The sequence below is a fragment of the Halichoerus grypus genome, chromosome 7, assembly GCF_964656455.1.
Source record: "Halichoerus grypus chromosome 7, mHalGry1.hap1.1, whole genome shotgun sequence".
NCBI classification, from domain to species: Eukaryota; Metazoa; Chordata; class Mammalia; order Carnivora; family Phocidae; genus Halichoerus; species Halichoerus grypus.
Genome location: NC_135718.1, coordinates 146,183,358 through 146,211,156, shown reverse-complemented (window position 1 = coordinate 146,211,156; position 27,799 = coordinate 146,183,358). Strand labels below are relative to the sequence as shown.

The window sequence follows — 27,799 nt, the reverse complement described above, 5'->3', positions numbered from 1 at the left end:
CTGTCATCCGAAAACGTTACCGTGAAGAGTTAGGGTTTTTGTGCCGTATTAACGGTTACTGGTTTAATAAATGTAAAAATATTTGTCAAAACACAAAATCCCGATGAAACTGTTAAGTAAAATTACTTTATTTTCATAAATAAAAAGATAATTCATTATACAAACAATACTTTTAGCAGAGTATGTTAGCTGTCATTATCCAGTTTAAACTAAGTATGAAATGTATGCAATGCAGTTAACACAGTTACATCCCTCTACAGCCTTCATGCAACTGCTTTATATCTGTTAACTTCCAAAAATTTCCAACACCATTTTAAAGAATACAATAAAGATTGGGGGATTCTAGTCACAATGCATCACTTATGCTGAGTCAACACGCTATTTATTACTTGCTCACGTCGAAGTTGCCAATTACTGATTTAAAGTAATACCAGTATTTCCTGCATTTTACAGAAGCACTGACCATATGACGTGTTTTCATTCCATATATGGTAGTATGATTCACAAAAATGTTCATGTGAAAATTGAGTTAACTAGGTTAATAAGCACTAGTACCTAAGACAAACAGGTCCTGTAGGCCAAGAGCAAAAAGCTGGCATTAAGTACTGTTTAAAGTTTTATCAGTAAATGGCATACAGCAAACCAATGATTTTGTAGTAGCACACAAAATACAGTGAAATTTAACTGAAATATTTTTTCTATACACAGCAAAATAAAATTAAATGTCTGTCTGGTTATTATTCCATTTATTAGAATCTGCAGCTTCAAATATTAAATGTTATAGAGCAAGGGGTAATTAGCATTTTCACATATTTAAAAAAAACCCTGATTCTATGTATTTTCAAGAGTGAAAACTGTGATTTAAGTAATCATTTATTTGAACACAATATTGATTCAGATAGGCATAATCTATTTCTTTTTAATTTTTTTAATAATCTCTACACCCAACGTGGGGCTCGAACTCACAACCCCAAGATCGAGTCATATGTTCCAGGTGCCCCTATTTATTCTTCATAATGAAATGTTTATTACTATTTCAAAACCTCATGCAGACTTTACTTACTTGTCACAGGGTTGCTGTGTGGATTCCATGGTTTATCTCTGTAAGGGTTCAGCAGAGGGCCTGGCACACAGTACGCTCCCAATATACACTACTATTATTTCTATTAAGTGAACCATCTGTCATTTATGATAGAAAAATTAGCTAATTTTTCCCAGAAGAATAATCAAAAGATAAGCCTACAGATGTGTGACTTTTGTTAAAGTATTATGCATCCACTATTTCCCAGGTTTGTGTATACGCTAAACTAATTGTTTCAAATATTACGAGCTATTTTTAAGATCATACCGTATGTTTGCTCTTTAAGTTTTTGTTCTGGCCTTTGGCCTAAAGCAATACAATTTGGATAGGACGTGTGTATTAGAAACCCATATAGAAACAATGCACACTGAAGTCAGGTAACAAAGGCATTTTACCATAACTTCTGTCGCCAAAATGTAGAGTTACTAGTGTAATTCAGGACAACCTATCTCGTTTAGGTTTAAAAAGTTTCTTCTTTATATCATGCAGTATCTCACTTCTGCAAAAACATTTTCATTCTGTGTTCATAAAGAGCTGTCACAAAGTTCTGTCCTCTAAGTACCCATCAGGAAAGGTACTTGTAAAAATCATTGTAGGTTTATTGAGATTGAAATAAAGTGCGAGGCTACCAGAACAGGAGTATGTGCTTTTTTTTTTTTTTAAAGATTTATTTATTTACTTAAGTTATCTCTTATGTCCAACATGGGGCTTGAACTCAGAACCCCAAGATCAAGAGTCGCATGCTCCCCGCACTGAGTCAGCCAGGCACCCCTGGGGTAAGTTCTTAAATGGTCTCAAATACCTATAAACACTGATTTCTGAACAAATTATAGCTTCTTACATATGTAAGGGATTTGGTATGCAGATTTTCTGATCTCCAACTATAAATGACTTTTCTACCAGAAAAGATAAGAGACCCAGAACATAACAAGTCTGTGTGATAACATAATGGTGAGGGGGAAAAGCCTCTCAGTTAAAATCCAACTCCTGTCATTCTTCTGGCATCAAATAAGAGAAAGGAAAATAAACTTTTTTGTTTGTGAAGATAGAAAAACATACCTGAAACCACTATAATATAGTAACCGGAAACTTACTACTACTCAGAGTTCGGAACAAAAATCAACAGCCAAACATGCCCTTTAGAAGCACAATAAAATCTTTTACACGTTGTCCTGATTAAAATGGAGTCTGGAAACAAAGCATGAAACATCTCTACTATATTAAAAATCAAGAAGAAATAAACTGAAGGCAGATTCCCTCTGAATGTACTAAGTCATTCTACAGGCTTCAGAGGAAACATTTCAAGAAATACGAACTGAAGTTCCATGGTTTATCTTATCTACTAGTAGAGAAATTCAAAGTGCACATTTTATCAATGTACTTTAGGAGATGTAGCACCCCGTGTCCTTCTGAGGTTTGATATCTGGTTCTTTCACAGGTTTCACCACTTCTTCTGGTTTGGGTTTGGGCTAGGGAGAAAGAGAAACACAGTGTTAACTGTTAACTGTAAACTAATATTTGGAAAACAAACACTAGATCTTTTCCACCTTAGACTTTTAAGAAATGAAATTACATAAAAACATTTCAAGGAAGGAGCTATGGCTGGAAATTAATTCCCATTCCCTTTTTTTCAGACCCCTCCCCTTTTGGCAGTCAAGCCTCAAATTTTCCACTTAATCTACTATTTGATTTAGTACACCTAGACGTACTTAGATATAAATGAATAAAAGCAGTCTTATTTTACCCCGGATGATTTCACGGAATGTTGAAATTAGATCAAATCCTCAAATACCCTGCGATATGCTAAATCAAAAACAAAGTATTGCTATAGCAATATAAACATGGACAAGCCATCTGTTTTAGACCTCTTCTCCCACACTCTTCTTAAAAGCGTCTCTGATAAACTACAGAAAGGCAAGATAATGTGTTCAAAAACGACCTCAATTATGTAGGAAATCAGAAGATAATTAAGGCCTAGAGATCTTATCTCTGAGAGAGTTCGACAACACACATTACACCAAACACTGCAGTTAGCTAATTTAACATTTAGACAAATGTATATATCTACTTAAGTAGAGAAAAATATCAAAATGCTAATTCTGAATTCTCTTTTTGAACTTTTGTGAACAAATGGAAGAAAGCCAATCTCGTACACTGTCATCCTTGGGTCTTTTGGTGAGATCAAATGCGGCCAGCGTGTCTGGTGTCCAGTGCACACTTGTAGGAGGAAATTCAAAAGGTACAGGCTCTACGAGACCATAATTTGCTTTGAGTTCCAGTTGTGGAGCTTCTGTTGGAATTTTTTGAAAGTAACTGCAAAAAGCAATTTAAAAAGCAATTCATTTCATTCATCAACTACTTGAGCGTCTACTATGTTCAAGGCCCTGTGAGAGAGAAAGACAATTTAATGATGAATAAGACAGACAAGATTCTCCTGCCTCATGCAGCTTGTACGAGTAGACGAAACAGTCAGGAAAACTTGTCAACAACAATGCATCATAACTGAAGCTGTAATAGATGTTGTATACCATGAGAACACGAAAGAGGGGCAATTAACCCCAATGTTGGGGGGCGGGGGTGGTTCAGAAATGCTTTCCAAAAGAAGTGATGGAAGTTATACTAGCCATGTTTAAGCAAGTAAAAGGGCTCAGTGTGACCAGATGCAGAATATAAGGGGAAGAACGTAGAGAGACAAAAGCGGGGACAAAACTGATTCTCCCAAGCCACACAGGTGGTGATCTACAGTTTGAACAATGCTGACTTAATGGAAAACTGCTTGATAGGGACTAGGCAGGACTGACAGAAAATCCATTTCCCTGCTTTACAGACAGCTGCAACCAGAGTGAGATGAATATGCAAAGGGAGCAGAGAAGCTATATATAACACATGGGGAAGAAATAGCAGGGAGGCAAAGTTAAGAGAAAATTAAGACACTATAAGTGAGCTATATGTTAATAACTTATGTTTAATTTTAAAATCTGCTTTTATATATCATCATCAGAAGCAGAATAAAGTCAGGTCCAACACAAGGGAACTTTATTACCAATTTAAAGACAAAATTAGAGTTAAACTTAAATGCAATCTGACATAAAACCTTTGGGGGTAGAGACTAACAGAAACTGTGAGATTACTGATACAACATATTTGAACATTATAATTACAAATACATATACTATACTAATATTACTAAAATAATACCAAGCTGTACCCACATAAATCCATTTTCTCTCTGACATTTCTCTAGGGTATTCTTCACAAGGTTTCCAAGTTTCCTAAAGAATAAGTGTCCTGAAGGTTTGACCGTTGGTCCGGGTCCTTTGGTTTCTCCATATTCTTTGCACAATGCTTCTGCCTTTGCATAAACTGCATGTGAAAGGGATATAAAAATCATTTGATTATAATTATTGACTATACCAAAAAGGCTTTGAATCAGAGATGATAGGAACTTTTCTGCTCCTTACCTAGTAGAACAGTAATATCAGTAACAGTGTAAGGGGAAAGGGGGTATTTTCTACAGGTTTTTCGGCTTTTAAAACTTTGTTTCTCTCTCTCCAATTCCCTCACTTGGTCCCATTCTCTTTCATGAACTCACCCAAAAATCTCTTTTAACTGCTTATTTCCTTTTATGATAAAACATTTATTTTTTAAAAAGGAGTTAATACTCTGGCAGGAATACTTACATTTTTCTGCTTCTTGGAGAGACCTGATTGCTTCACCACATTTATCACTAGCCAACAAAGTCTGACCATGATAACAGTAAGCCTGATAAAGAAACAAATTTTTATTCATTCTCTCCGCAAATGATGCTTTCTGCTATCATTTTACATATACATCAGATGAATGAGCGCCTTTGTCCACTGTGGGAAGTATCAATGCAACCCCTTACACTTCTTTCCTTCAATAAGCTTCCCCCCAATCTGTTAGTATAAAAAGTGGGATTATGTCAAGGTTTTGAGCCACACTAACCTTCTAACTATGGGCTGACAGCAGAAAGTATTCTGAATAATGAAATCTGTTTTTACGATTCAGGCACAGCAGATAAAGGAAGGAAACTGCGGTGCTAATGCAGAGGGACAGGGAGGGAGGATTCTAAGGTTAATGACTAAACAGTTGTCAAGAGACATTTTTTCAGCCTGTAGGAGGCCATGCTCGTTCTTTCAAGGTCTGTATCAAAGCAGGACTGCAAATTCTTGAAAACAGATTTTTAAGGTATAAGGAATAAAGTATCAACCTGGATCCAAAAACGGTGTTTGATTATCTCTCACATGACATTCTAACCAACAAACAAGTAAGTTTGTTGGTCGGTGTAAGAGACTGGTAAGTAACTTCTCAAACAGTGCCTACTAGGGTTCTGCACAGATCTAGGGGACATACTGGGTGTAATGCCTTAAGATCAGAATCGGTAAATACCTTCTTCAATGTACAAGAGGAAAGGAGAGAATTCTCATTAAGTAGGCAGAAGGTTCCAGATTAAAAGTGGGTTTTGCTCAAATAATAATTCCACTGCTATAACCCAGTTCTACAATTCTACATAATGTCTTTGCACCCACTTCAGCTCACAATGGCTGCACTGTCCGTGAACAGTTACTGAGAGCTGTCCGTTATTTGTAAAACGCTAATTAAGAGTCTGACAAGATGACAGACCTAGCACTCAAGGGGCTGGAAAGACAGTAATTTACATTGTTTTTCAGATTATAAATACTTACATAAGCGGTGTAGAAACACATTTTCAAGTGAAGATATTTTCTCCATTTAGCAGAATACGCAGGCTCCAAACTGGATAAAGTATGATCTAAAGTTACATTTTAAAAAGCAAAATATAATTTCACCCTGATTCACTAGAAGACTTTTAGATCATGTGTTCAGATGCTAAAAGCAGAATGCCATTCAAGTCTAAAACTCAAGCATTGACACATTTTCCAAAAAAACTTTGCTTTAAAGTGATTTTCCCATAATATTTTAACTACATAATAAGACCGTTTAAATACCATGGCCCATCTTTTGATGGTTAACATAACAAGTTTAAGATAATGATAAAAACAGAACTTCAAGATAAATACAAATTACATACCGTTATACTGTTTTCTTAAAATTATATAACATAGCAATGCGCAGTGTGGTCACCCAAGTCAGAAACACGGACACTCTCCTTACTGGTCCATCACTGCAGCACTGAATCTTGCCTAACACACTTATTCACATCCTGCCAACTTCTCTCTAATCCATTTCTCTCCACTCCCCACTTCAGTGTCTTTGTCAATGCTTCCATCACTTCCTCCATGGACTATAATCACTTGTGGAGTCAGCCTAATAGTCCTTTCACCTAGCAAGCCCATTTCTCATCTTACAAGACCTTTCTTAAATTTAAATCCAATCAGTCAGATTTGCTTCAATTATCTACAGAATAAAAACCAAACTTCTTAGATAGGCTTTCAAACCAATTCAGGATCTCACACATGCATACTTTCCTAACCTTTTCTCCTATCACTCACCCTGTGTTTCAGCTAAGGCATCTGTTTAAAGGTCCCAGAACGTGCTAAATTATTTCTTCTCTGTGTACGTACTACAGAACGTTCTACTCTTCCCATATGGTAAAGTTTCCCAGCAAACTTAGAACTTCTGTTTATGTTTCAAAGTCAGGCTCAAACTCCACCTTTCCCTAGACAGTCTCCTCTAGCATCCCCAGATCCTTTGGTTTTTATTACACTGCTGTAGTAACATCTTATTTTATGCTATAATAATGTGGCTATGTGTTTGTTTCTTTCACCAGACTGTGAATCTGTTCTATTAATCTTTGTATAGCTAGCAACTAAAATAGTAATCATCCCATAAATAGAAACAAATGCTTGTTTCCTAAATAAGTGAATGAAAAGAATAACAGGCTAATGAGAAGACCTGAGTTCTAGTCCCAACTTCACGCCTGCTAACAGTTAAATTACAGGTTAACTAACTCTCTGGAGTTGTTTCTTTAATGACAGCAACTGTAAGGTTATTATTAAGATCAAAAAAACTTCAAAATAAAACACCTGTATAATTATTACATATAACTGGTTAAGAAGGATTGCTCTGTCCTTTCCATTAAAAGTTATGTAGCGCATTAACAGTTCTCATTTTTTTTTTTTTTTTTTTTAAAGATTTTATTTATTTGACAGAGAGAGACACAGCAAGAGAGGGAACACAAGCAGGGGGAGTGGGAGAGGGAGAAGCAGGCTTCCCGCGGAGCAGGGAGCCCGATGTGGGGCTCGATTCCAGGACCCCGGGATCATGATCTGAGCTGAAGGCAGACACTTAACGACTGAGCCACCCAGGCGCCCCCAGTTCTCATTCTTTGAAACACGATAATAACACAGGTATTATTCCAGTTTTGCAAATGATGAAATAATCTGAGAATCTATTTGTTTTGCTTATTCCCTGTTAAGCCAAGAGTTTAATCCAAAAATCTAAAGACTAAAAATATAACAAAAGAATTATAAACTTACCAGCTTTTTGATAGAAGTTGGCAGTTTCATAGGCCAGGGCAGCAATTAGTCCAGGAGCATGTTTCAGTTCAATTGCTCGAGCAATTGTTACTGTAACCAAAGCACAATAAAGTGAATGTGTAATTAAGTTTACTTGCATTAAATTAATTATAACAGCAAAAGACAGCCCAACAATCTATTTGGAATTTTAATAGTTTGTTAAGAATTTTAACATGAAAAGTTAACTTACAGAAAATGCAAACATAAACCAAAAACACTGAGCTTGCTGATTCTGATATTGTTTCTTTAAATCACTACCCAATTACTAGCTAATCACAAAAAATTACTACTACAAAACAGCATGTCAGAGGAGAACAAACACTTCCAGGGCACTGGAATTTAAAATAAAGAGAAACAAAAAGCCTACAAAGTTTCTTTATTGGTTTTACTGGAGTCTTCATTTATTTCCTGACACTGAAAGGTGAACATTTAAAGGCAAGCCAAACAGTGGAAGAAGAAAAGGAAAGAGCAAGGTAGAGAGGGAAAAGAGGAGTTACAGAATTAATCTGATGTTGTCAGAAATGGCATGACATCAAAATCCTTTTTAAACTGCAAGGCCTTTTCCTGCTAAACTATCCATGAAGGCAAATGCTGAAGGTGAAGTTGTTCCTCACTATAAATCTCTCAAATGTGAGACTCAAATCCAGCTAATTCTGATTTAAAAAAAAAAAAAATTAGATGCCAAGAGAAATTTCTTAAAAAAAAAAAAAATCTTACAATATTTAGGATACCTTCTTGAGCTTCAGCCTGACACTGGACAACATAAGCTTCTAGTAGTCGTGCCTCTAAATCCCTCCCCTTTTCTGCAGGTGTAATAAGCTTTGGGATATGACTTTCCTGAGAGAGAAAGAAAAACAACAAAGAAGCCACATTTTATTTTAACCCAGTTGTTAGAGATGAACAAAATGGAAGAGACATTCAGTTTGGGGATTTATCAGAAATTCAGGGGGTGTCTGGCTGGCTCAGCCAGTAGAGCATGTTCCTCTTGATCTCAGGGTTATGAGTTCAAGCCCCATCTTGGGTGTAGAGATGACTTAAAAATAAAATCTTGGGGTTCCTGGGTGGTGCAGTCAGTTAAGTGTATGACTCTTGATTTCAGCTCTGGTTCTGATCTCAGAGTCCTGAGATCGAGCCCCCTGTCAGGCTCCGTGGCCCAGCATGGAGTCTGCTTGGGTTTCTCTCTCCCTCTGCCCTTCCCCTCTCCTCCCCTACCCAAAATAAATAAATAAATAAAATTAAAATTAAAGATAATAAAATCTTTTAAAAAATGTCTTAAAGAAAAAAAATCCTAAACAAAAATAATTCAGGGCACCAAAATTGTGTAAAAAGGAGCGATATTAAGCTTCTAGAGAACAAAAGCTCCCGTATACTAAAAATTTTTAAAGCTTCTCATACGTGTCTGCAAAACTTGGGTCAAAATAGATAGCTTAGATATGCAAGTTATATTTTCATCTTAGAAAATGTTTAACTGGGGGCGCCTGGGTGGCTCAGTCGTTAAGCGTCTGCCTTCGGCTCAGGTCATGATCCCAGGGTCCTGGCATCGAGCCCCGCATCGGGCTCCCTGCTGGGCAGGAAGCCGGCTTCTCCCTCTCCCACTCCCCCTGCTTGTGTTCCCTCTCTCGCTGTCTCTCTCTCTGTCAAATAAATAAAATCTTTAAAAAAAGAAAAGAAAATGTTTAACTGAAACAGTAACCAAAGTTCTCTTTTGCATGACAGCTAGAATTACTCATTTATGTTAATAACTGTAGAGTACAAAGAGGTCTACAATTCTATAGGTAACTCAGGATCATAGGTTTTTAATCACTGTAAAAGCATCTTATTTTATCGTGAGAAAACCTATTATTGGCCTCTGGAAGGTGTTTAGTAAATAGCGGTTTAATAAGGATGAGGTGGGGGTAATCCTGATTGCTAAATACATCAGTCTTTCTCCTAATTTCCATCACTGGAGATTTAATATAATTACTGCGTACTGACTGCCCCTCTAGCCTTTTCATGGAGTACAGAGAATACCCTCAGAAGTTCAGTTTTGCAGAATCATGATTTATCCTGGCAACTGCCACAGACCGCAATGAGAAATGGTAAGAACCGTCAATTTTCGTGCTTTGTTTTTTATCTTTACCAAAGGGATACAAAAATAACCAGTGAATTACAACTTGAATTTTCTAACTGTAAAATTCACTGATAATTTTCTAAAATGAAGACATCTGAACTTCTGTAATTGGCTGCAATCATCAATAAAGTATTCAACATAAGAAAAACAACCTATACTAGGTTCTTTTTACAAAGTGAAATAATTCCTTCCCCATTCCCCAAAGAAAGAAAAATTATTCAAGAATTAAAGCATTAGGAATATATTTTATCGTTATTATTATTTTACCTTTAAATGTTTAAAAATCCCCGCTGCAATTTTTAGGCTTCGATGGACTTCTTTTGCTTCATCTTCTGTTATGCTTAAAGAAAGTGGTTACATTAGTTAGAGGATGAATCCTGTTTCTTGTACTAAAACCAACAACTAATGCATTATCATAAAACCAAATTAGTCATTTGTATTTCTCACCAGTAGTTTTCTCCCTTCAAAAAACAAATCTGACTCTTAAAAAAGTAACAAATGCACATGAAAATTATCCACAGAAGGCACTACAAATGAAAAAAAGGGAGACCCTGTCTATAGGTTGGGACAGAGGCTTCTTGCTGTTCCTTCCAGATAATCTTCTGTGCATTAAACAAGCACAAAATATTCTACACTTAATGCATGCACACACTTAACACATATATACACTCTTGTTTTAATCACCTAATTACTTTAGAAATAATTTTATATCAGCACATATAATTCAACTTTATTTTACTTATTTTTTTAATATTTTATTTTTGAGTAATCTCTACCCCCGACGTGGGGCTCGAACTCACAACTTGAGATCAAGAGTCACATGCTCCACCGACTGAGCCAGCCGGGCGCCCCTCAACTTTATGTTTAAATGGCTGCGTATATATGCATGGTCAGATGCACCACAGTTGGTAGTTGCCAGTTTCATATTGCTAACACCCATTTTTACTATTATAAAAATTGCATCTTATTTCATTTAACAGTTCTTGAATCCTTCAAAACATCTTTCACATCTTTGTATTTCTTTTTCTGTGAGCTGCCGGTTTATGTCCTTCACTTATTTTCTAATGATTTGTTGGTCTTTTCCTTTCCTTTCCATTATAAAAACAATTTGTCACATGCATCGCAATTTTTTTGACCATCTGTCATTTGTTTTTTAACTTTGTTTATGGTACTTTTATGCAGTCAAATATTCTATTTTTTCCTTCTCTTGGTTTGGGGTTTCATTTATAAAGACCTTCCTCATGACAAGATTAATTTTTTTTCCCTTTTAACACTGGGCTCCATAATCGATACTTAAAATACCAATACTATGAGGCAACCTTTCCTCTAACAGAAGTGGTATTTTTTATCAATAGCCCAGACTTTTTAATAATGAATCTCCATATATTTGAAAAATAACACATACGTATACAACCTTCCCCTTTAGACTTACTTTTCTTTTCCAGCCAGTCTTGAAGCATATTTGGTATACCATAAAGCTACATTAAATCCCATGGAAATTAATTCAAAAACAGCATCCTGCTGGGCACTAGAATTATAAACATGGGTGTCATTAAGTTCTGTCAATTACTGAGACAATGCTATATGAAGCCCACTGTACATCCAACTCAAAATTATAAAACAACTATATGCTAACTGGAAAAATGAAGAGAACAGTCCTTGTGTTTAATGACTAAAAATAATGGACCATAATAGTAAACATGAAAACAGTAGATTCTCAAAGGTTACTGTACATAGACTAGCTTTAAAAATACAAATTATGGGACTCAACTCCAGAGAATCACAAAGTCTGGGAGGGGCCCAGAATCTATATTTTTAGTAAGTACCCAGTTGATTCTGGAGTGGGTGGTTCTTATACCAATTTAAAAACAATGGAATTCAGAGAGAGATTGTTTCAGGCAAGAATGATTAAAGGAGGTTTAATGGTAGAGACAGTCTCTAATTGTGCCTTGAAAGATGGCTAGAGGGGAGGCAGAAGGTTACCCCAGGTAAGGGAATGATGCTGTTAAAGCACAAGAAAAGCATAAACATTTTTTCTGAGTAGTGACCCAACTAGTGTGATGGAGCACACGGTTCGTAAAAAGAAATCGAGGTCAAAAAGCCAAGCTGAGGTGAAACAGGTAGACTTCGAATGCCAAGCCAATCATTAAGTGTACCACAAAGAAAAAAGGTCTTACAAACATCTTATTTGTTTCCTTCAGATTCTATTACTAAACATGACACCAAGAGGATGGCAAGAGCTTATTTAGCAAATAAGGTAATACTAATTTTTAATCATTCCTGCTTTGATAAGAACTTGAATTTTTTTTATGTATTACTCATTTATCTTAAGTGATGAAGAAAACAGAATATCCTTATTTTATACACATAATACTAAGATACAGAAAAATTACCCAAAGGGAAGAAACTAGAATCATGGTCCCACTTTGTGTTTTTTAAAGATTTATTTATTTGAGAGGGTACATGCATGCGCACAAGCACTTGTGGGGGGAGGGGCAGGGGAGAGGGACACAGAATCTCAAGCAGACTCCCCGCTGAGCACGGAGCCCAATGCAGGGCTTGATCTCATGACACTGAGATCACAACCTGAGCCAAAATCAAGAGCTGGACGCTTAACTGACTGAGCCACCCAGGTGCCCCTCCACTCTGTATTTTTTATTTAACTGCTGCCTTATAAAAGGAATGGAAACAGGGAAACTTTTTGGATTAAAAAAAAAGGTGGGGTGTTATAAAACATTCACAATTCAAAAATAACTTACATACTATCCTGTTTAATATGTTATAATACACAAACATATAAGTTATGTATTTTTTTAGTGGAATACTTCACAAATCTGTGTGTCATCCTGCCAAAGGGGCCACGCTAATCTCTACACTTTCCAATTTTAGCGTACGTGCTGCCAAAGCACTAAACAAACCTCTTAAAAACAGTCTTAGCCCATCGATACCCCACCGGTAAAAGCTGTAATGCACAGTTTAAAAGTTTATTCTCGGGGCGCCCGGGTGGCTCAGTCAGTTAAGCGTCTGCCTTCGGCTCAGGTCATGATCCCGGGGTCCTGGGATCGAGTCCCACATCGGGCTCCCTGCTCAGCCTCCTTCTCCCCCTGCTTCTGCTACACTCTGGCGCTCTCTCTGAAAAATAAATAAAATCTTAAAAAAAAAAAGTTTATTCTTTTCAGCATTGAGAACTTTCAAATGAATTACATCTGGTAATCTGGTAGGCATATCTAATTTATAAGTTTACCTTTAAATAAGATAGTTTTGCTAATTTATATAAAGTCTCATGAATAACGGTCTCCCTTTTTAGCCTTCATTTATTTCAGTCTGCTTGTTCCCAAACACTCCATTTTTATTGTACCACATCTTAGTAGTCAGAATGTATATAGTTGAAAAAGCATTTTTCAGAACAGATATATTCACAGCACACTTTCTACTGAATAAACAGCAATCAAAGATAAAGCAACTTAAAAATCTCAGATGTAGAGAATATCGGGTATCATTCCTTAAGGCCTTCATCATCTAATTTTTCACTGTCTCATAAAACTCGCTGAAAATAGTTGTCACAAGGAATCAAAATTTGGCATGGTGGGGAAAAGTGCCAAATGTATGTAATACAAAACACTTTAGAATCTGCCAAAGTTTCGTGATGTCATAACGATAGAGGTTTGACTCTAAAAAACATCTTTTTGAAGAAAAACATTCCTGAATTTTAGATAAAGTACAAAGGGGTCACATAAAAAAAAAAAGAAAGAAAGAAAGAATAGAAAAAAAAACATAAAACGAGAACTTGGAAAACCTTAGTATCCCAGAATATTAAAATTTGGAAAGAATCCATAGTCCCCAACTTCCTACCAAATTTATGAATTCTACATACAATATTGCCAAGGAAGGAAGGAAACTAACAATTTACTAAATATCTATTATACACCTGGCATTATTTGAGTCACTTACCATAAATCTGCCTATTTTGTTCCTCAACCCCAACCCAGAGTTGAAGCAGGTGTTCAGAGAGACCTGAGATTGCACCTTATAGGAATCCAAAGTCCACACTCCTTCCACTGCAATGCCTGCCCTGGGTCTCTCAGCAAGCTCCACTTCCCTCCCTTCTGACTTTATACAACTTTCTACAGCAAATGGAGATCCGGATACATGGTCATTTAAGTAATACAATGGTGTTTTTTTTTTTTTAAAGATTTTATTTATTTATTTGACAGAGAGAGACACAGCGAGAGAGAGAGCACAAGCAGGGGGAGTGGGAGAGGGAGAAGCAGGCTTCCCGCTGAGCAGGGAGCCCGATGCGGGGCTCGATCCCAGGACCCTGGGACCATGACCTGAGCCGAAGGCAGACGCTTAACGACTGAGCCACCCAGGCGCCCCTACAATGGTGTTTAAAAAAAAAAAAAAGTTCAATAAAAGTTTAGCACCATTATGATGTTTCCTGTTGTAACTAGACCTCTTCTGATTAGTTTCAAGTGAGTGATAAGAAAGTTGAGGCGAAATTTTTTAAAAGAGCAGAAACAGTGACGAGAAATTAGGAAGAAAATAAAACTATGCTCAAAACAGCATGGAGCTGGGGTGGAACTGGGGACAAAGAGAAAGAAAGAGACTGACCAAAGACATCTGAACTATCCATCATAAAAGAAAACTAGGTGAAAAGCAAACTTTTGCTCTCCTTGAAGGCAGGCAAAGACTAAGAGATAGATTTGGATTCCAAATTTCCAAACTGTTCTTTGCGTATAATTAATAAAGCCAAGAGTGTTCAAGTCTGGTTAACATTTGTATTGATTATCTCAGAAACAGATTTGGTCCAGGAGAAATAAATTATATTTTTACTTAACAGAATGCATTAAGAGTTTAGGTCAAATGTTTTTAACTAATTACCTGATAAGAGAAAATGCTGATCAGATCTATATTCTATTTCTTCAAAAACAGAGGCTATGGGTTAACCACTGGCTAAATAGTTACAAAAATGGCTTCCATTTTGTACTGTTAGCTTGCCTACCTTGGAACCTGTCCTTGTAATGTATCAGTCCATTTGAAATTTTGAATATATCGTAACTTGCTTTCTTGGGTAGATTCATCCAATGAATTTATGAAACCTGTAAAAAGGTACAGCATTTCAGTTTTAGAAGAAATATCAAGTATTATGTTTGGAAATTTTTTTCAGATAATGACTTATCCAGATATCTGAAGAAAACTCCTAGCCCCTCTCCCCCCCCATACCTCACACCTTCTTCTAGGGTAACATAATATGAAATATGTACACATTTAATTTTCAAAATGTTAGAGGGACCAATACCATCCTGACATTCTCACATTTCTGAAACTCAAGTATATCAAAGAATACAGACTAGAAGACTAATCTATTCAAATTTGTAAAGTCTAAGAATTAAATGTGAATTTCTGCAAAGTTGTTTTTTAAAAACTCTGAAGTTCCCATAAATAACTAACCTTGTAAAAGTGAAAAATAGGAATCTGATGCATTCTTCATCATTTCTGGATTACAGCTCAAATCAGTGAAGAGTTCAAGCAGTCGTGCTCTGGATGATCTCAAGTCACTTATATGAGACAGAAACAGTAAAATTAAGTAAGCTGCATTATGATGAATCTATGTAAAAGTGGCTTATAAAGTTTCAACTGTAAAAAGCTTTAAAATAATGCACACCCATACACTTCCTCTAAGGTATTACTAAGAGTATACAGGAATAAACTTAATTAGGACTAACACTGGGGGTAAGTGAAATTTCTAGTAACAATTGTTTTACAAGTTGTACTAAAATAAACTCAGCCCAACCTAAGAGGCAAATCATGGATACAATTGTGTAATAAAAATATACAGCAAGTTTCAATTTAAAAAAAATCAAATAAACACAAGCATGTAAAATGGGAGAAAGAAATTAAGCATGAGTAAATTAAACAGACCAGTTCACAATAAAAGTTTTCTGGAAAATGGAAATTTAACATGCTTATGCAGTTTTAGTATCTCCTTAAAATTTCAAAACGTGACATTATATCAATGTATCTTATTAAGTAGGAAACCCCATTTTTAAATTGCATCCTATAATTCAACATACACATCAAGAGTGTGTGAGAACATGTGGCCACTACTCATTTTAAAACTGCTCCCTGGTCTCCATTCTCCTTTACTTCTCTGCAGCAATAAATGTTGCAGATCCACCATTTCCTTCTTGAAAGTCTCTTCTCCCTGTATTCCACTAACACTAAATCTTCCAGGATATCCTCTTATCTCTAAAAGTTCCTAAAAATGTTTATAGTCTTTGGCTTTCCGCCTTTCTCTCCTTTGAGGTCTTAACAATTTTACATACAATCTGAGATCTACATCATCAGCTCTACTTTGGCCAGGTTCCAGTTCCACATCTAATTTCAGAAGGTAACTTGCTTAATGAGGGTTCAGAAATCATACCGCAGGGACAATGACTGAAGACACTTGCATATAAATGACCAATGAAAGACTACACTTCAATTGTTAGCACCGAGAGACTAGGGACTGTATATCCAGAACTTAGTAGATGCCTAGGACAAAGCACATACTTTGCTGAATAAAAGAATACTCACATTTCAAATGTTTTAAGATTTACAAGGCCTATAATGCAGCAGTGATGTTTAGAAGAAAGCTCAGACTTAATTTTAAATGGTCTGAATGGAATGTTTACTCACTGGTACAAGTTCCGTGAAGGCTTATTTCCAAGAAAGTACATACCAACAATTACATACAGATGACCAGAATGGGATGGGCTACCTTATGAATTTGTCATTGTTGAGTTATTTAACTAGAAGCTAGGCAAGAGTAATTCCCGGACCAGAAACAAAGCTGAATTCTTAAGGCCTATTCTAGGCTCAAATAATTTGCTAGCTATTTCTGGGTAGGCACTCAACATCTGCAACCCAACTGTATAAAGTTATATTCACCTTAAAATTACAGAATTTCAGGAAAAATGTACCTTAGAAATATCTATTTTAGACTGTTCATTTTATAAATGAATAATAAGACCCAAAAAAGTTAAGAGACTTGCCCAATGCTATGGATATAACAAGTAAGCCGGGACCAATCTCTAAGAGTGTAAGATCAGGGGTTAGCAAACAAACCTATTATTTGTTTTTGTACAGCTCCCAGCTTGTTTTTGTAAAATGAACAAAGAAGAATATGCAACAGCAGGTGTATACAGCCCCACAAAGCCTAAAATGTTTACTACTCAGCTCTTCACAGAGAAAGTCTGATGACCTCTGATCTACATAAATAAGCCAGCTTTCCTATCTTTTGCTCGTTACTTCTTTCCACAAAAAGCAGCAACACTCTCAATTTTCCATTACTGGTACCATCAAGGTCTTGATCATCTAAATCATCTATTCATATAGACTGAATCCTTTTCAACTTCCCAGAGCAAATTAGACACTCTGACCAGTTGACTCCTCTTTTGAAATATCTCTTGCATTTATCTCTTTTGTTCCAAACTGCTCTACTCACTACCCCTAGAATAAAGGTTTTCCTGACAGATATGATTTTCTTCTATCACTTCTTACAATCTAAATCAAGTATTAGCAAACCTTTTCCATAAAGAGCCTGAAAAATATTTTAGGTTTTGTGGTTCAGAAAGTCTCCGCTGATACCACTCCACTCTGCTGTTGTACAGGAAAGCAGCCAAAGGCAGCCAGAGACAATATATAAATAAATGGGGTGAGGTGACATGGCTGTGTTCTAATAAAACTTTATAAAAACAGGCAGTGGGCCAAATCTGCAGGACAGTTTGCCAACTCCTGAACTGAGCCATACAATTTATTTAAACTCCAACTCAAGTCCTTTCTCCTATATGAACACTCTAAAGCCTATTCCAGATTACTGAGATCTCTCCCTGCTCACAACTCCATGAATTTACCATCTGGCTAACTAACAATAGCCATATACAGCTTTGTGAAGTCTCTTGTACTGTTGTAATATATAGCTTAACTCTTACTGTGATTGTTTTAGCCTCTCTGGGACTCACTGATCTAAAATTAAGGACTGCAGCCTAGATGACTGCCAAACTTTATAATCTATTATTTCACTCTTCACAGGTCATTTGTAAGTTTATAAAGAGTCTAAGGGTAGGGCAAGGTGTTACATACTTCTGTATTGCCCATGAAACCTAAAATAGTACCTTGTAACCAAAAGTGGCTCAATCAGTACTTGCTGAGTTTGACTAAAACTAACCTGCAAATTTTTGAAGCAGCAGGGCCAGCGGCTACGCCATAGTAGTTAAAAGCGACAGGAGCTGTGGCTTTTAACGGGTTCCTATGAAACCAGTGTGTCATTTTCTCCAGCTGTTTCCTATAAACAAAAAAGGAAACTGTATAAAAAATAAAAATAAAACATATAATAATGTAAATAGTATAAAAATTAAGTTTACTAAGGATATATGTATACATTTTTAAAATATATATGTGTGTGTGTTTGTATATATACGAGACATACACATGTACAAATAATGACCCTTATTTAAACTAAGGTTACTTGAAATAAATAGGTTTTAAATTAACTGTATTTCCAACACAGTATTGCTGATGCCAATTAACTGGTTACAGCATGTGTTTCTATAATAAATATACTTTCCACAGAACAGTAATAAAAATCAGAATTTTCATGAATAAAAAAACATGATACTTGATCAGTAATTTCTATCCTATAAACCCAAAGTATCTGAAAACCTATCTAAGTGAAATGCCAACTTAAAAAATAGTCCCAAGGGTGCCTGGGTGGCTCAGTTGGTTAAAGTGTACTACTCTTGGTTTCCACTCAGGTCATGATCTCAGGATCCTAAGATCCAGCCCCGAGTTGGGCTCTGCACTGAACATGGAACCTGTTTAGGATTCTCTCTCTCCCCCTGCATACAGTCTCTCTCAAATAAATAAATCAATCTTAAAAAAAAAAAAAAAAAAAAGCATGTCACTTGCCTAATAGTCCTTAGGTAGAGAATGCGAATACAGGAAGGCTCAGCGGAACACTTAAATGTGGCAACTAGATTCCGGGAAATCACAGTCAAGAAAACCTGATAAGGTTTAATTAACTTAAAGGCATTATACAATGTTGTTGATCGAATTTTCTTACTGGGGAAAGAAACAACAACGGTGGGCTGCACCGTGTAAGAAACACCTCCTGCAGCACTTCCCTTAAAATATTCACCTATTTCCGACAAAACCGATTTGGGAGAGCACCAGATAGTCAATGCACTGTATACGCAATGGAAAATTGAGCAAGTTCACTTACGGCTCAAAACATTTAACAAGTTCTTTTAAGAATATATATAATCTTCTAAACATCCACGTAAACCAACTTTATAACAAGTAAATTAATACAGCTTCTACGTGCATATAAATCAAGCCTTCTGGAGATAATGGCACACCATACACTCGATTTTGGGACAGCAAATTTTCTACCAATACCCTTTTCAGGTGGATTTCCACTTCCTGGATGAAAATGTCCACAGTTCCGTGTATCCTGGCTTCAGGAACGAAGAGGGTAAGTACTGTACTCTCCGCCCCGGCCCCATCTTGCCCCTTTCTAAGACCTGCCATTCCTGTTTTCAGGAATTCGGAGGGTGGCGAGAACAGCGACACACCCACCCGCAGGTGCAAGGGTGCCCTGAGAGCCACCAGCACCACGGTCTGGTCGAAGCTGCCACCTCCCCTGCCTCCGATTAGTGAAAGATGTCCCCCACTCGCCAGGCCCCGGGCCCCCCACGAACCTACCTGGGAGCCACCCCCGAGCTTGGAGCGCCCACTTCCTGTTTAGCACCCAACCTCTTCCTCCCGAGCGCCGACCCCTGGAGGCGGCGCGCGGCGGCCTTGCGCAGGCGCCAAGCCTAGGAACCCCCTCATCCGAACAGGCATTTTCGTGGAAAGCCGATACTTTCCACCCGGGAGAGGCGGGCCGACGACGGCAGAACAAACCCCCGTTTAGCTTGTAAGATCCCCAGTTGCCAGTGGAGACCCGGGCAAGGGGATTCGGCGAGTCTAGCTGTTAATACGATCGATTCGCGGGGCCAACTTGCATTTTCTTTCGTTTGTTTCAAGGCATTAGAAGGAGACTTTTTTGGACACTATCCGGGAGTCTATGGAGACTGTAAAACGCGTGTAAAAGGGTGGGGGGGGGGTGACCCTATCGCTTGGGACTCCGGGATAACGCCAGGGGTAGGGGTGTTACTGGGAAACGCCCATTCTCATGACAAACTTACCGGATTTCTCGGAAATCTGTGTAGCAGTCCTCCTAAGGGAAGAAAGGGAATGTCCGAGTCCACAAACGAGAAAGGGAGGGAGGCGGAGAGCCAGGGCTGCCGAACCAGAGCAATGGCAACCAGGCCTGCGCTGAGCCGGGGTCACGTGGCCCGGGCCGCCATGACAGCTACCGAGGCGGCAGTACGCGCCGCTTAGGGGCGGAGGCGCCGCGTATCGCGGCCCCCTCGAAACGCTCCGTTCCTCAGCCCTGTCCTAGCTACTCTTCCCCAGTCTTTAATCGTGAGCTGCGGTCTCTTGTCCTGAGAGGAAGAGAGGACGCGGCCGGGCCTCCCAAGCCGAGGAAGAAAGCCGCAATAGCGATGGCGGCCCTCGCGGGAGCGGGGCGGCTTCAACCTAACGCGGGGCGGGGCCTCGGGGCGGAGCCTCGGCGGGGCGGCCGCTTCAGAGCCGCAAAGTTTGGCTGTGGCGGCAAATGGGCTTGGGCGGCTCCTCGGCGGGTGGCGGTGGTGGCCGTAGCGGTTCCTCCTGGCCCTGTTAATGTCGGGGCCAGGCCCGGGGAGGATGGCGCCCTAGAGCCCGGCCTCGCTGGGGTAGGGGCGGGAGGGGACGGGGTGGGCACCGGCCATGTCGGAGGTGACCCGGAGTCTGCTGCAGCGCTGGGGCGCCAGTTTTAGGAGAGGCGCCGACTTCGACTCTTGGGGCCAGCTGGTGGAGGCGATAGACGAGTATCAGATGTGAGTGACTAACCGCGGGAGCGGGCCAGCCGGGCTCCAGTGGGCCGCCTCCCCCTTTCTTCTGTCGGTGTCTCTTATCTGTGTCTGCAGCCAGGCTTCCCAGGGTGGGGCCCCCGCAGGCACTGGGGCTGGGATCGCACTGGCCCCGGACGGGCTGCCCTGGAGACGGCGGTCCGCTCGCTGGGCTTCCGCGCCCCTCTCCCTCTCCGCCGCCACAGGGCCAGTTCCATTCAACAGGTAGCTGCTCTTTCCTGGGGCGCCCGCCCTAGCAGGCTACCTCTGTGGTTCCTCGCCTTCTCTCCCCCGCCTCTTTCAGGTTGCTGCCGCTCAGTTTCTCTTCTAGAATCTCTGAGGGATACTTGTGTGTTCCCCGCCCACGTTCCAGGGATGAGTGGCCTTGCTCTGTATGGTGCCTTCCTCCTCCCATGTGTAGGACAGGAGGGAACTGGTGGCGCTTGAGGGGAGGGGGCGCCCCCAGGAAGCAGCGAGGACAGGGGCGCCTCACCAGCCAAGGGAAGGGTCCCCCCTGGCCCCCCTTCTCCACCCCTCTTTCTGGTGAGCCGTGTTTTCACAATTCACCTCGATTCCGTTTCGGTTTCTGGGACTGTTATTTGCTTGGCTGTGAGTCCCACCCACCCCCTCGCTCGGTTGCTTTGGGTGGAGTCCGCGCAGGATGTGAACAGAAGAGAGCAAACTAAATTAATAGACCACGCACGGGAGCCACCCCTCCCTCTTTGGGTCCCTCCTCCTTGTCCTGTGTCTAATGTATAGCCGCAGGGTACTTTGTGAGTACCAGTTTCTTTGATCTTTGACCCGAAGTCCGATTTCTTACAGCCTTTCTGGCTTCCCCCAAAAAACTTCAGGGGTGTTTTTTAAATTAAAAGACAAGATTCACGTGTATATAAAACCTTGCTTAGTTTCTTGCACCTTTTACTGAAAAAATAAGAACTGCCTGCTAAAATGCTATTGTTTGCAAACTGTTGCCATTAATCACTTCTTGGTTAAAAGCAAATTATTGTTTGAGGTGTTACTGAGTATGAAACCATGTGAGTAAAATCTTTTTTTTTTTACCTCCTCAGTGTCTCCTGGAAAGAATATACAGTTGAGACTTGGAAGCTTTAAATTCTTTTTCCTTTCCCTACAATAGTTTTTTGTTTTTATCGACCATTAAGATAATTTAAATGTGCAGATGTTTTCTACCCCCATGGTACTGACTTGTAGTTTCAAAGAGCCCTGGAAACAACCGTGCTCTGGGCCGTGTTGCCAAGCATAACAAGTCCTAGCGTCTGTCTTGCATCTTCACTTGATTTCCCTTGCTCCTGCAACTACTTAGTGAGAACATTACTCTCATTTTACAAAATGAGGAAACGGAAGCTCAGGTTAAACAGATTAACGGGGGTCCTAAAACTACCACTGAAATCTGGGATTTTTTTTTTTTTAACTCCAAATCCTGACTGCTCTACTACATAGTGCTTAAGACACTTTATTTAATGTGCCTTGTGTAAGTGAATTGGACAAATGAGAAGGTTTCCTTCGTTACCAGGGAACATAACCAGACTGTAGCCAGTTAGCACCTGTGTGTACTCATTCTTCGAGTTAACTAGAATCGCATACCCAGAGATTTAAAGCTGCCTTCACTTGTGATGCGGTGGGACTTAGCAGCTGTTGACACTCAGTAGCAGACTTCACAATGGAAAGTGAAGAATACCATGTCCAATTGAAATTACAAAGGAAAATTGAGTATGCAAGCTGTTTCGCTGGAATTTCGAGAAACATCTCAATGAGAGTAATAGCCACATACAAATCTGTTGTTGGACCACAGTACTAACCTTTGAACTTCATAATTCAGAGAAGTTCTCAAATTATAAAAACTGCCAGTGTCAAATCGGAGGAGTAATGATTGGCTTAAATTTTGTAAACACATAGGCTACATATAAAATGAGGTTGAATTTAAAATTAATATATTAAAAAATGAAGACAAACTGTCTTTTTTTATTGCAGTTATCTCTTTGGAAGGAAAGGCTGCGGAAAAGGAGACCATTTGGGGGCCACTAATAGTGTAAAAAAGAATGGACAGCATTTAGTGACTGGATGTTGAGAGTGAAGGAGGAAGAGTCTAGGATAATTGGCATTTCTAATTGGGTAGGCAGCAGGGACTTTATGGTCTTGCAACACAGCGAATTTATGGGAGAGGGGATATTGGGGAGGAAAGAAACATGTTTGTACCATCACAATGTAAGAATACTAATAGCTTAAACAATCTTGTTTTTCAACGACGACAAGAACAGGGGATGTAAAGATGTATAAGATTTGATTCCCACCCTCAAAGCCCTGAGAGTCTAATGGAGGATTTTATTTTTTTAAGATTTTATTTATTTATTTGACAGAGAGAGACACAGCAAGAGAGGGAACACAAGCAGGGGGAGTGGGAGAGAGAGAAGCAGGCTTCCCGCGGAGCAAGGATCCTGATGTGGGACTCGATCTCAGGACCCTGGGATCATGACCTGAGCCGAAGGCAGACGCTTAACGACTGAGCCACCCAGGCAACCTAATGGAGGATTTTAAAGTAATTGGGTTTTGCTATTACAGAAGTATGAAATCAGAGTATGTGCTACCACACTGCTTGCTGTTTCCAGGAGCGTGCTTCTGCCTTAGGGCTTTTGTACTTTTTCTGGAACATTCTTCTCTCATCTGCTTGGATCGCTTGGTCACCTCCTTCAGGTCTTTGTTCAGATATTATCTTCTCAATGAGGTCCTTTCTGGCTACCTTATTTAAAATTGTGAAACCTGTTATCCACCCCAACTCCCTCTACCTCAGTCTTGCACATCCTAAATGCCCCCCTCCCAAATCCTGCTTAATTTTTTTTCCATAGTATTTATCATCATCTAAAATACAATATATTGGGGCACCTGGGTGGCTTAGTCGTTAAGCACCTGCCTTCGGCTCAGTTCATGATCCCAGGGTCCTGGGATCGAGCCCCACATCCAGCTCCCTGCTCGGCGGGAAGCCTGCTTCTTCCTCTCCCACTCCCCCTGCTTGTGTTCCCTCTCTCACTGTGTCTCTCTCTGTCAGATAAATAAAATCTTTAAAAAATAATAATAAAATAAAATATATTTTACATATTCATTTGGTTTATTGTCTCTCTCCCCACTTGAATGTAAACTCTGAGAGGGCAGAGTTGGAGGTGTTGTCTTATTCTTTACTATATACTTAGTGTCCTAGTGATGCTAGGCTGTTATTAAATAATTGTTTAGTAATTATATGTTGTATTCTTTTGAATGAATATGGATTCAGAAGTATGCTGTGGGGAGCATTGAGTTGATATTAAAGTGCTGTTGGAAGGTTTAAACGAATATGTCAAAACTAGGATTGCTAGCCAAAATGTACATGGTTAATTAAAAACAATTCCATGAAGCAGGCCACCTCTTTCAGCAACCTGGGGATACACGACCCCAAACTTCTGGTAGAATGGTATGGACTCTGTTGCTCAGAATCAAATATTTCACAGGATCAATGCTAAGGGATTAATCTAGCACATGGGTGCTCAATAAATACTTGTTAAATGAATGAGTTTGAAGACTGAGTAATACTTGCTCTCAATCATCTTTATTATGCCTTGATCATTGCTACTCAGAGTAGGTCCACAGATGGGTACTGGTCTGCAATGAGATAAAGGAATTGAGATTTAAGATTTGACATCTTCATGAGCGTTTTTATTATATTTTAAAGAAGTGTTAGCTTGGAACAGATTGGGGAAAGAAGCTAGTCCTTCACTACAGATAGTTTGAGAAGCACTAATTTCTGTTGTGGATTGTGGGGTTTCTTTCAGTCACTTGTTTATGTGTTTAAAGTATAAACTCCCTCTTGAGAATAGTGCTGTTTGACTTGTAGGCATCCTTGTAAGGTGAGATTATTCTCTAGAGAATATTTGAGAGGTTTCTCACCTTTCCTAATAGAATGTCAACTCTTTTAGCTGCTCATCTGATATCCAGAGCATGTGGATTTTCCCTCGATGGACAAAATCATGTCTCACTTTGTCTTAAAATGGTGCAGTCATTTATGGATTTAGAAATTTAATTTTTTTTTACCCAGGTCTTTAAAAAAGTTTTTAAAATCGTATAACTTACATACCATGGAATTCACCCATTTTACATGTACAGTCCAGTGATTTTTTAGTAAATTTACCAAGTTGTACAACCATCACTACAATCAAATTTTATAACCTTTCCATCACCCCACAAAGCTCCTTTGTGCCCATTTGCAATCACTCCATATTCCTGCTCCAGCCCCAGGCAACCGCTAATCTACATTCTGTCTAAAGATTTTGTCTTTTCTGGACATTTCATGTAAACGGAATCATATAAAATGTGATCTTTTGTATGTGACTTCTTGGATTTAGCATGTGTTTGAGGTTCATCCATGTTGAACGTATATCGGTACTTTGTTCCTTTTTTACTGCTGAATAGCATTACATTGTATGGATAGACCACATTTGTGTATCCTTTCACTAGTTAAGGGGCATTTGAGTTGTTCCTACTTTTTTACTGTTATCAGTAATGCTGTTGGGAACATTCACATGTAAGTCTTTGTGTACACACACATATATATATATATATATATATTTTTTTTTTTTTTTTTTTTTTTTGGGTAGATATCAAAGAGTGGAATTTCTGGTTAATGTGGTAAATTTATGTGTACTTTTTGAAGGAAACTGACATATTGTCCAGAGGGGCTATACAGTTTTACATTTCTATCAGCAGTGTTTCAGAATTACTGTTCTCCATCTTGATGGCACTTGTCATTGTCTTTTCTATTATAGCCATTCTAGTAGGTATATAGTGTAGTTCACTGTAGTTTTAATTTGCCTTTCTCTTATGACTAATGATGCTGAGCATCTTCTTATGATGCTTATTTTCCCTCTGTAAATCTGGTTTGGGAGATGTCTATTCAAATCTTTTGCCCATTTTTTAATTGAGTTGTTTGTCTTTTACCTATTGAGTTTATAAGGGTTCTTTATATATTCTGGATACAGGCCCTTTATCACATATATGATTTGCAAATATTTCCTCCCAGTCTGTGGCCTAATTTTTAAAAGCAGGATTCTGTTTGAATTTAACATCCTTGTCTGTTGATTATTAGCATTTGAGCAGTTTAGAGCTACCCTTTTCTTCTGACAGTGACCCTGCTTAAGTTAACGGTCACTATTAGCATATTATGTGTACAACTCTTCAAATAGAGAAACTGTGCCACATTATAACTTCCCTGAGATTATGGATATGTAGTTGACATCATTAAAGATAGACTAATTCCTAAAAGAGAAATTCATATAAGTGGTAGGCTGGCAAGACTTAGAAACCAACTGCAGAGCAAGGACAAGGATAATGGCTATGTCTGTTTCTTTCTTTTTTTTTTTTAAGATTTTATTTATTTATTTGACAGAGAGAGACCGCGAGAGAGGGAACACAGGCAGGGGGAGTGAGAGAGGGAGAAGCAGGCTTCCCGCGGAGCAGGGAGCCTGATGCGGGGCTCGATCCCAGGACTCCGGGATCATGACCTGAGCTGAAGGCAGACGCTTAACAACTGAGCCACCCAGGCGCCCCTATGTCTGTTTCTATTTGTGCTGTCTACTGTATAGAATCCACAAAGAGTGGGTCTCTAAATGACATCATAGGATAATATTAGGGGGTTTCTGCCTTTGAGGTAAAATAAATAAATGGATGGAAACAGTTTAAATAACATAGTGGAGTGATTCCTTGCAAATGTCAATGATTTTATGTAGGAGTTTTCTTATTTTATGATAAGGAGGTTGCATACCTTTCATAGATTGGATGGAGGCCATCAAATATAATGAACTTTACACCTGATCTTTAAAGACATGATTGCATAGAATAGAACTCTCATCTAAGACTTTTTTTGGAAACTCTGTGAACTGTCTTTTGCAGTGAGCTTGGTAGGAAATCTAACACTTGCTACCCTTTGCATTCTTGCTTCCATTCCCCTCCCAGGATAGTATAGTATGCTTGAGAATTACGGTTTTAAATTCTTTTCCCAGTTACAAAATGTTTCACCAAAGAATCTCTTGATTCTTTGGGGTCTTTCCCCCCCCACACACAAATTTCTAAAAATTGGGATAAATGCCACATAACATAAAATTTTGCACTGTGAAGTTGTACAGTTTGGTCGTTCTAGTATATTCACAGTGTTATGCAACCATCACCACCATCTCATTTCAGAACATTTGCATCACCGTCAAGCCCCATACCTGATACCAGTCACTCTCAATTCCTTCCTTACCCCAGCCCCTGGCAACCACAAATCTGCTGTCTCTATGGATTTATCCATTCTGGACATTTTGTGTAAATAGAATCATATGTGATTTTTTTTTTTTCATCTGACTTCTTTCATTTAGCGTAATGTTTTTGAGGTTCATCCATGTTGTAGCATGTATCAATCTTCTTCTTTGCGGCCAAATCCTCTTTCATTGAATGGATGCACCACATTTTGTTTATCCATTCTGCAGTTGATAGACATTATGGGTGTTTTCCATTTTGGGCTATTATGCATAATGCTGCTGCTGTGAACATTCGTGTACAGGTTTTTTTGTGTGAGCATGTTTTTAGTTCTTGGACTATACCTAGAATTTTGAAATTGCTGGGTTATATGTATGGTAACTCTATGTTTAACTTTTGAGGAACTGCCAAACTGTTTTCCACAGCAACTGCATCATTTTACATTCCTACCAGCACTGTATGAAGGTTCCAAATTTTCCATATCCTTCCCAACACCATTATTTTTTTTCTCTCTCTTTTTAGAAATTGTACCCATCCTAGTGGGTATGAGGTGGTATCTCATTGTGGTTTTGATTTGTATTTCCCTAATGACTAATGATATGATATTCATGCGCTTATTGACCATTTTTATATCTTTGGAAAAATGTTCAAGGGACCTCTTTGTGCCTCAGTCGGTTAAGCGTCCGACTCTTGGTTTCGGCTCAGGTCATGATCTCACGGTTGTGAGACTGAGCCCTGAGTCAGGCTCCATGCTCAGCGGGGAGTCTGCTTCCCCCCCCATGCCCCTCCCCCTGTTCACGCTTGCTCACGCTCTCTAAAATAAATAAATAAGTCT

General features: G+C 38.8%; 2 protein-coding genes and 1 non-coding gene across 7 annotated transcripts in view; 1 reads left to right on the top strand and 2 right to left on the bottom strand.

Moving 5' to 3' along the window:
• Nucleotides 1-107: 107 nt before the first annotated feature.
• BROX (BRO1 domain and CAAX motif containing) lies at nucleotides 108-20,333 on the bottom strand. Of its 5 annotated transcripts, none has more exons than XM_078078401.1 (13): nucleotides 19,939-20,333; nucleotides 17,919-18,054; nucleotides 15,161-15,267; nucleotides 14,712-14,808; nucleotides 11,142-11,237; nucleotides 9,977-10,049; nucleotides 8,331-8,436; nucleotides 7,561-7,650; nucleotides 5,788-5,873; nucleotides 4,762-4,843; nucleotides 4,294-4,444; nucleotides 3,235-3,394; nucleotides 108-2,550 (listed from the first exon to the last, which is right to left on the bottom strand). In XM_078078401.1, exons 2-13 carry the CDS (start codon nucleotides 18,017-18,019, stop codon nucleotides 2,464-2,466), a joined length of 1,236 nt encoding a protein of 411 aa, XP_077934527.1. In that variant the 5' UTR covers nucleotides 18,020-18,054; nucleotides 19,939-20,333; the 3' UTR covers nucleotides 108-2,463. The 5 variants fall into 5 exon arrangements, with proteins under 5 accessions (XP_077934527.1, XP_077934525.1, XP_035953518.2 ...); XM_078078399.1 differs by having other exon boundaries at nucleotides 17,919-18,035; XM_036097625.2 differs by lacking the exon at nucleotides 19,939-20,333 and adding an exon at nucleotides 19,454-19,535 and having other exon boundaries at nucleotides 17,919-18,035.
• LOC118542437 (U6 spliceosomal RNA) lies at nucleotides 12,520-12,618 on the bottom strand. The gene has a single exon (XR_004920590.2). It is a non-coding gene; the product is annotated as a U6 spliceosomal RNA (small nuclear RNA).
• A 52-nt stretch (nucleotides 20,334-20,385) lies between the features above and the next one.
• Nucleotides 20,386-27,799, top strand: part of AIDA (axin interactor, dorsalization associated) — a 34,318-nt gene continuing 26,904 nt past the window's right edge. The window contains exon 1 of the mRNA XM_036097627.2: nucleotides 20,386-20,673. Coding sequence (XP_035953520.1) covers nucleotides 20,564-20,673 — 110 coding nt within the window. The 5' untranslated portion in view covers nucleotides 20,386-20,563. The remainder of the gene's footprint in view (nucleotides 20,674-27,799) is intronic.

What these genes read in the sequence shown, in the direction of transcription:
- BROX (XM_078078401.1), bottom strand. Translation starts at nt 18,019, where the DNA reads ATGACACACTGGTTTCATAGGAACCCGTTAAAAGCCACAGCTCCTGTC. An exon ending in GCTGCTTCAAAAATTTGCAG is followed by an intron (nt 15,268 to 17,918) that starts GTTAGTTTTAGT and finishes GTCTCATATAAG; the next exon opens with TGACTTGAGATCATCCAGAG. An exon ending in TTACAAGGACAGGTTCCAAG is followed by an intron (nt 11,238 to 14,711) that starts GTAGGCAAGCTA and finishes TTATAATTCTAG; the next exon opens with TGCCCAGCAGGATGCTGTTT.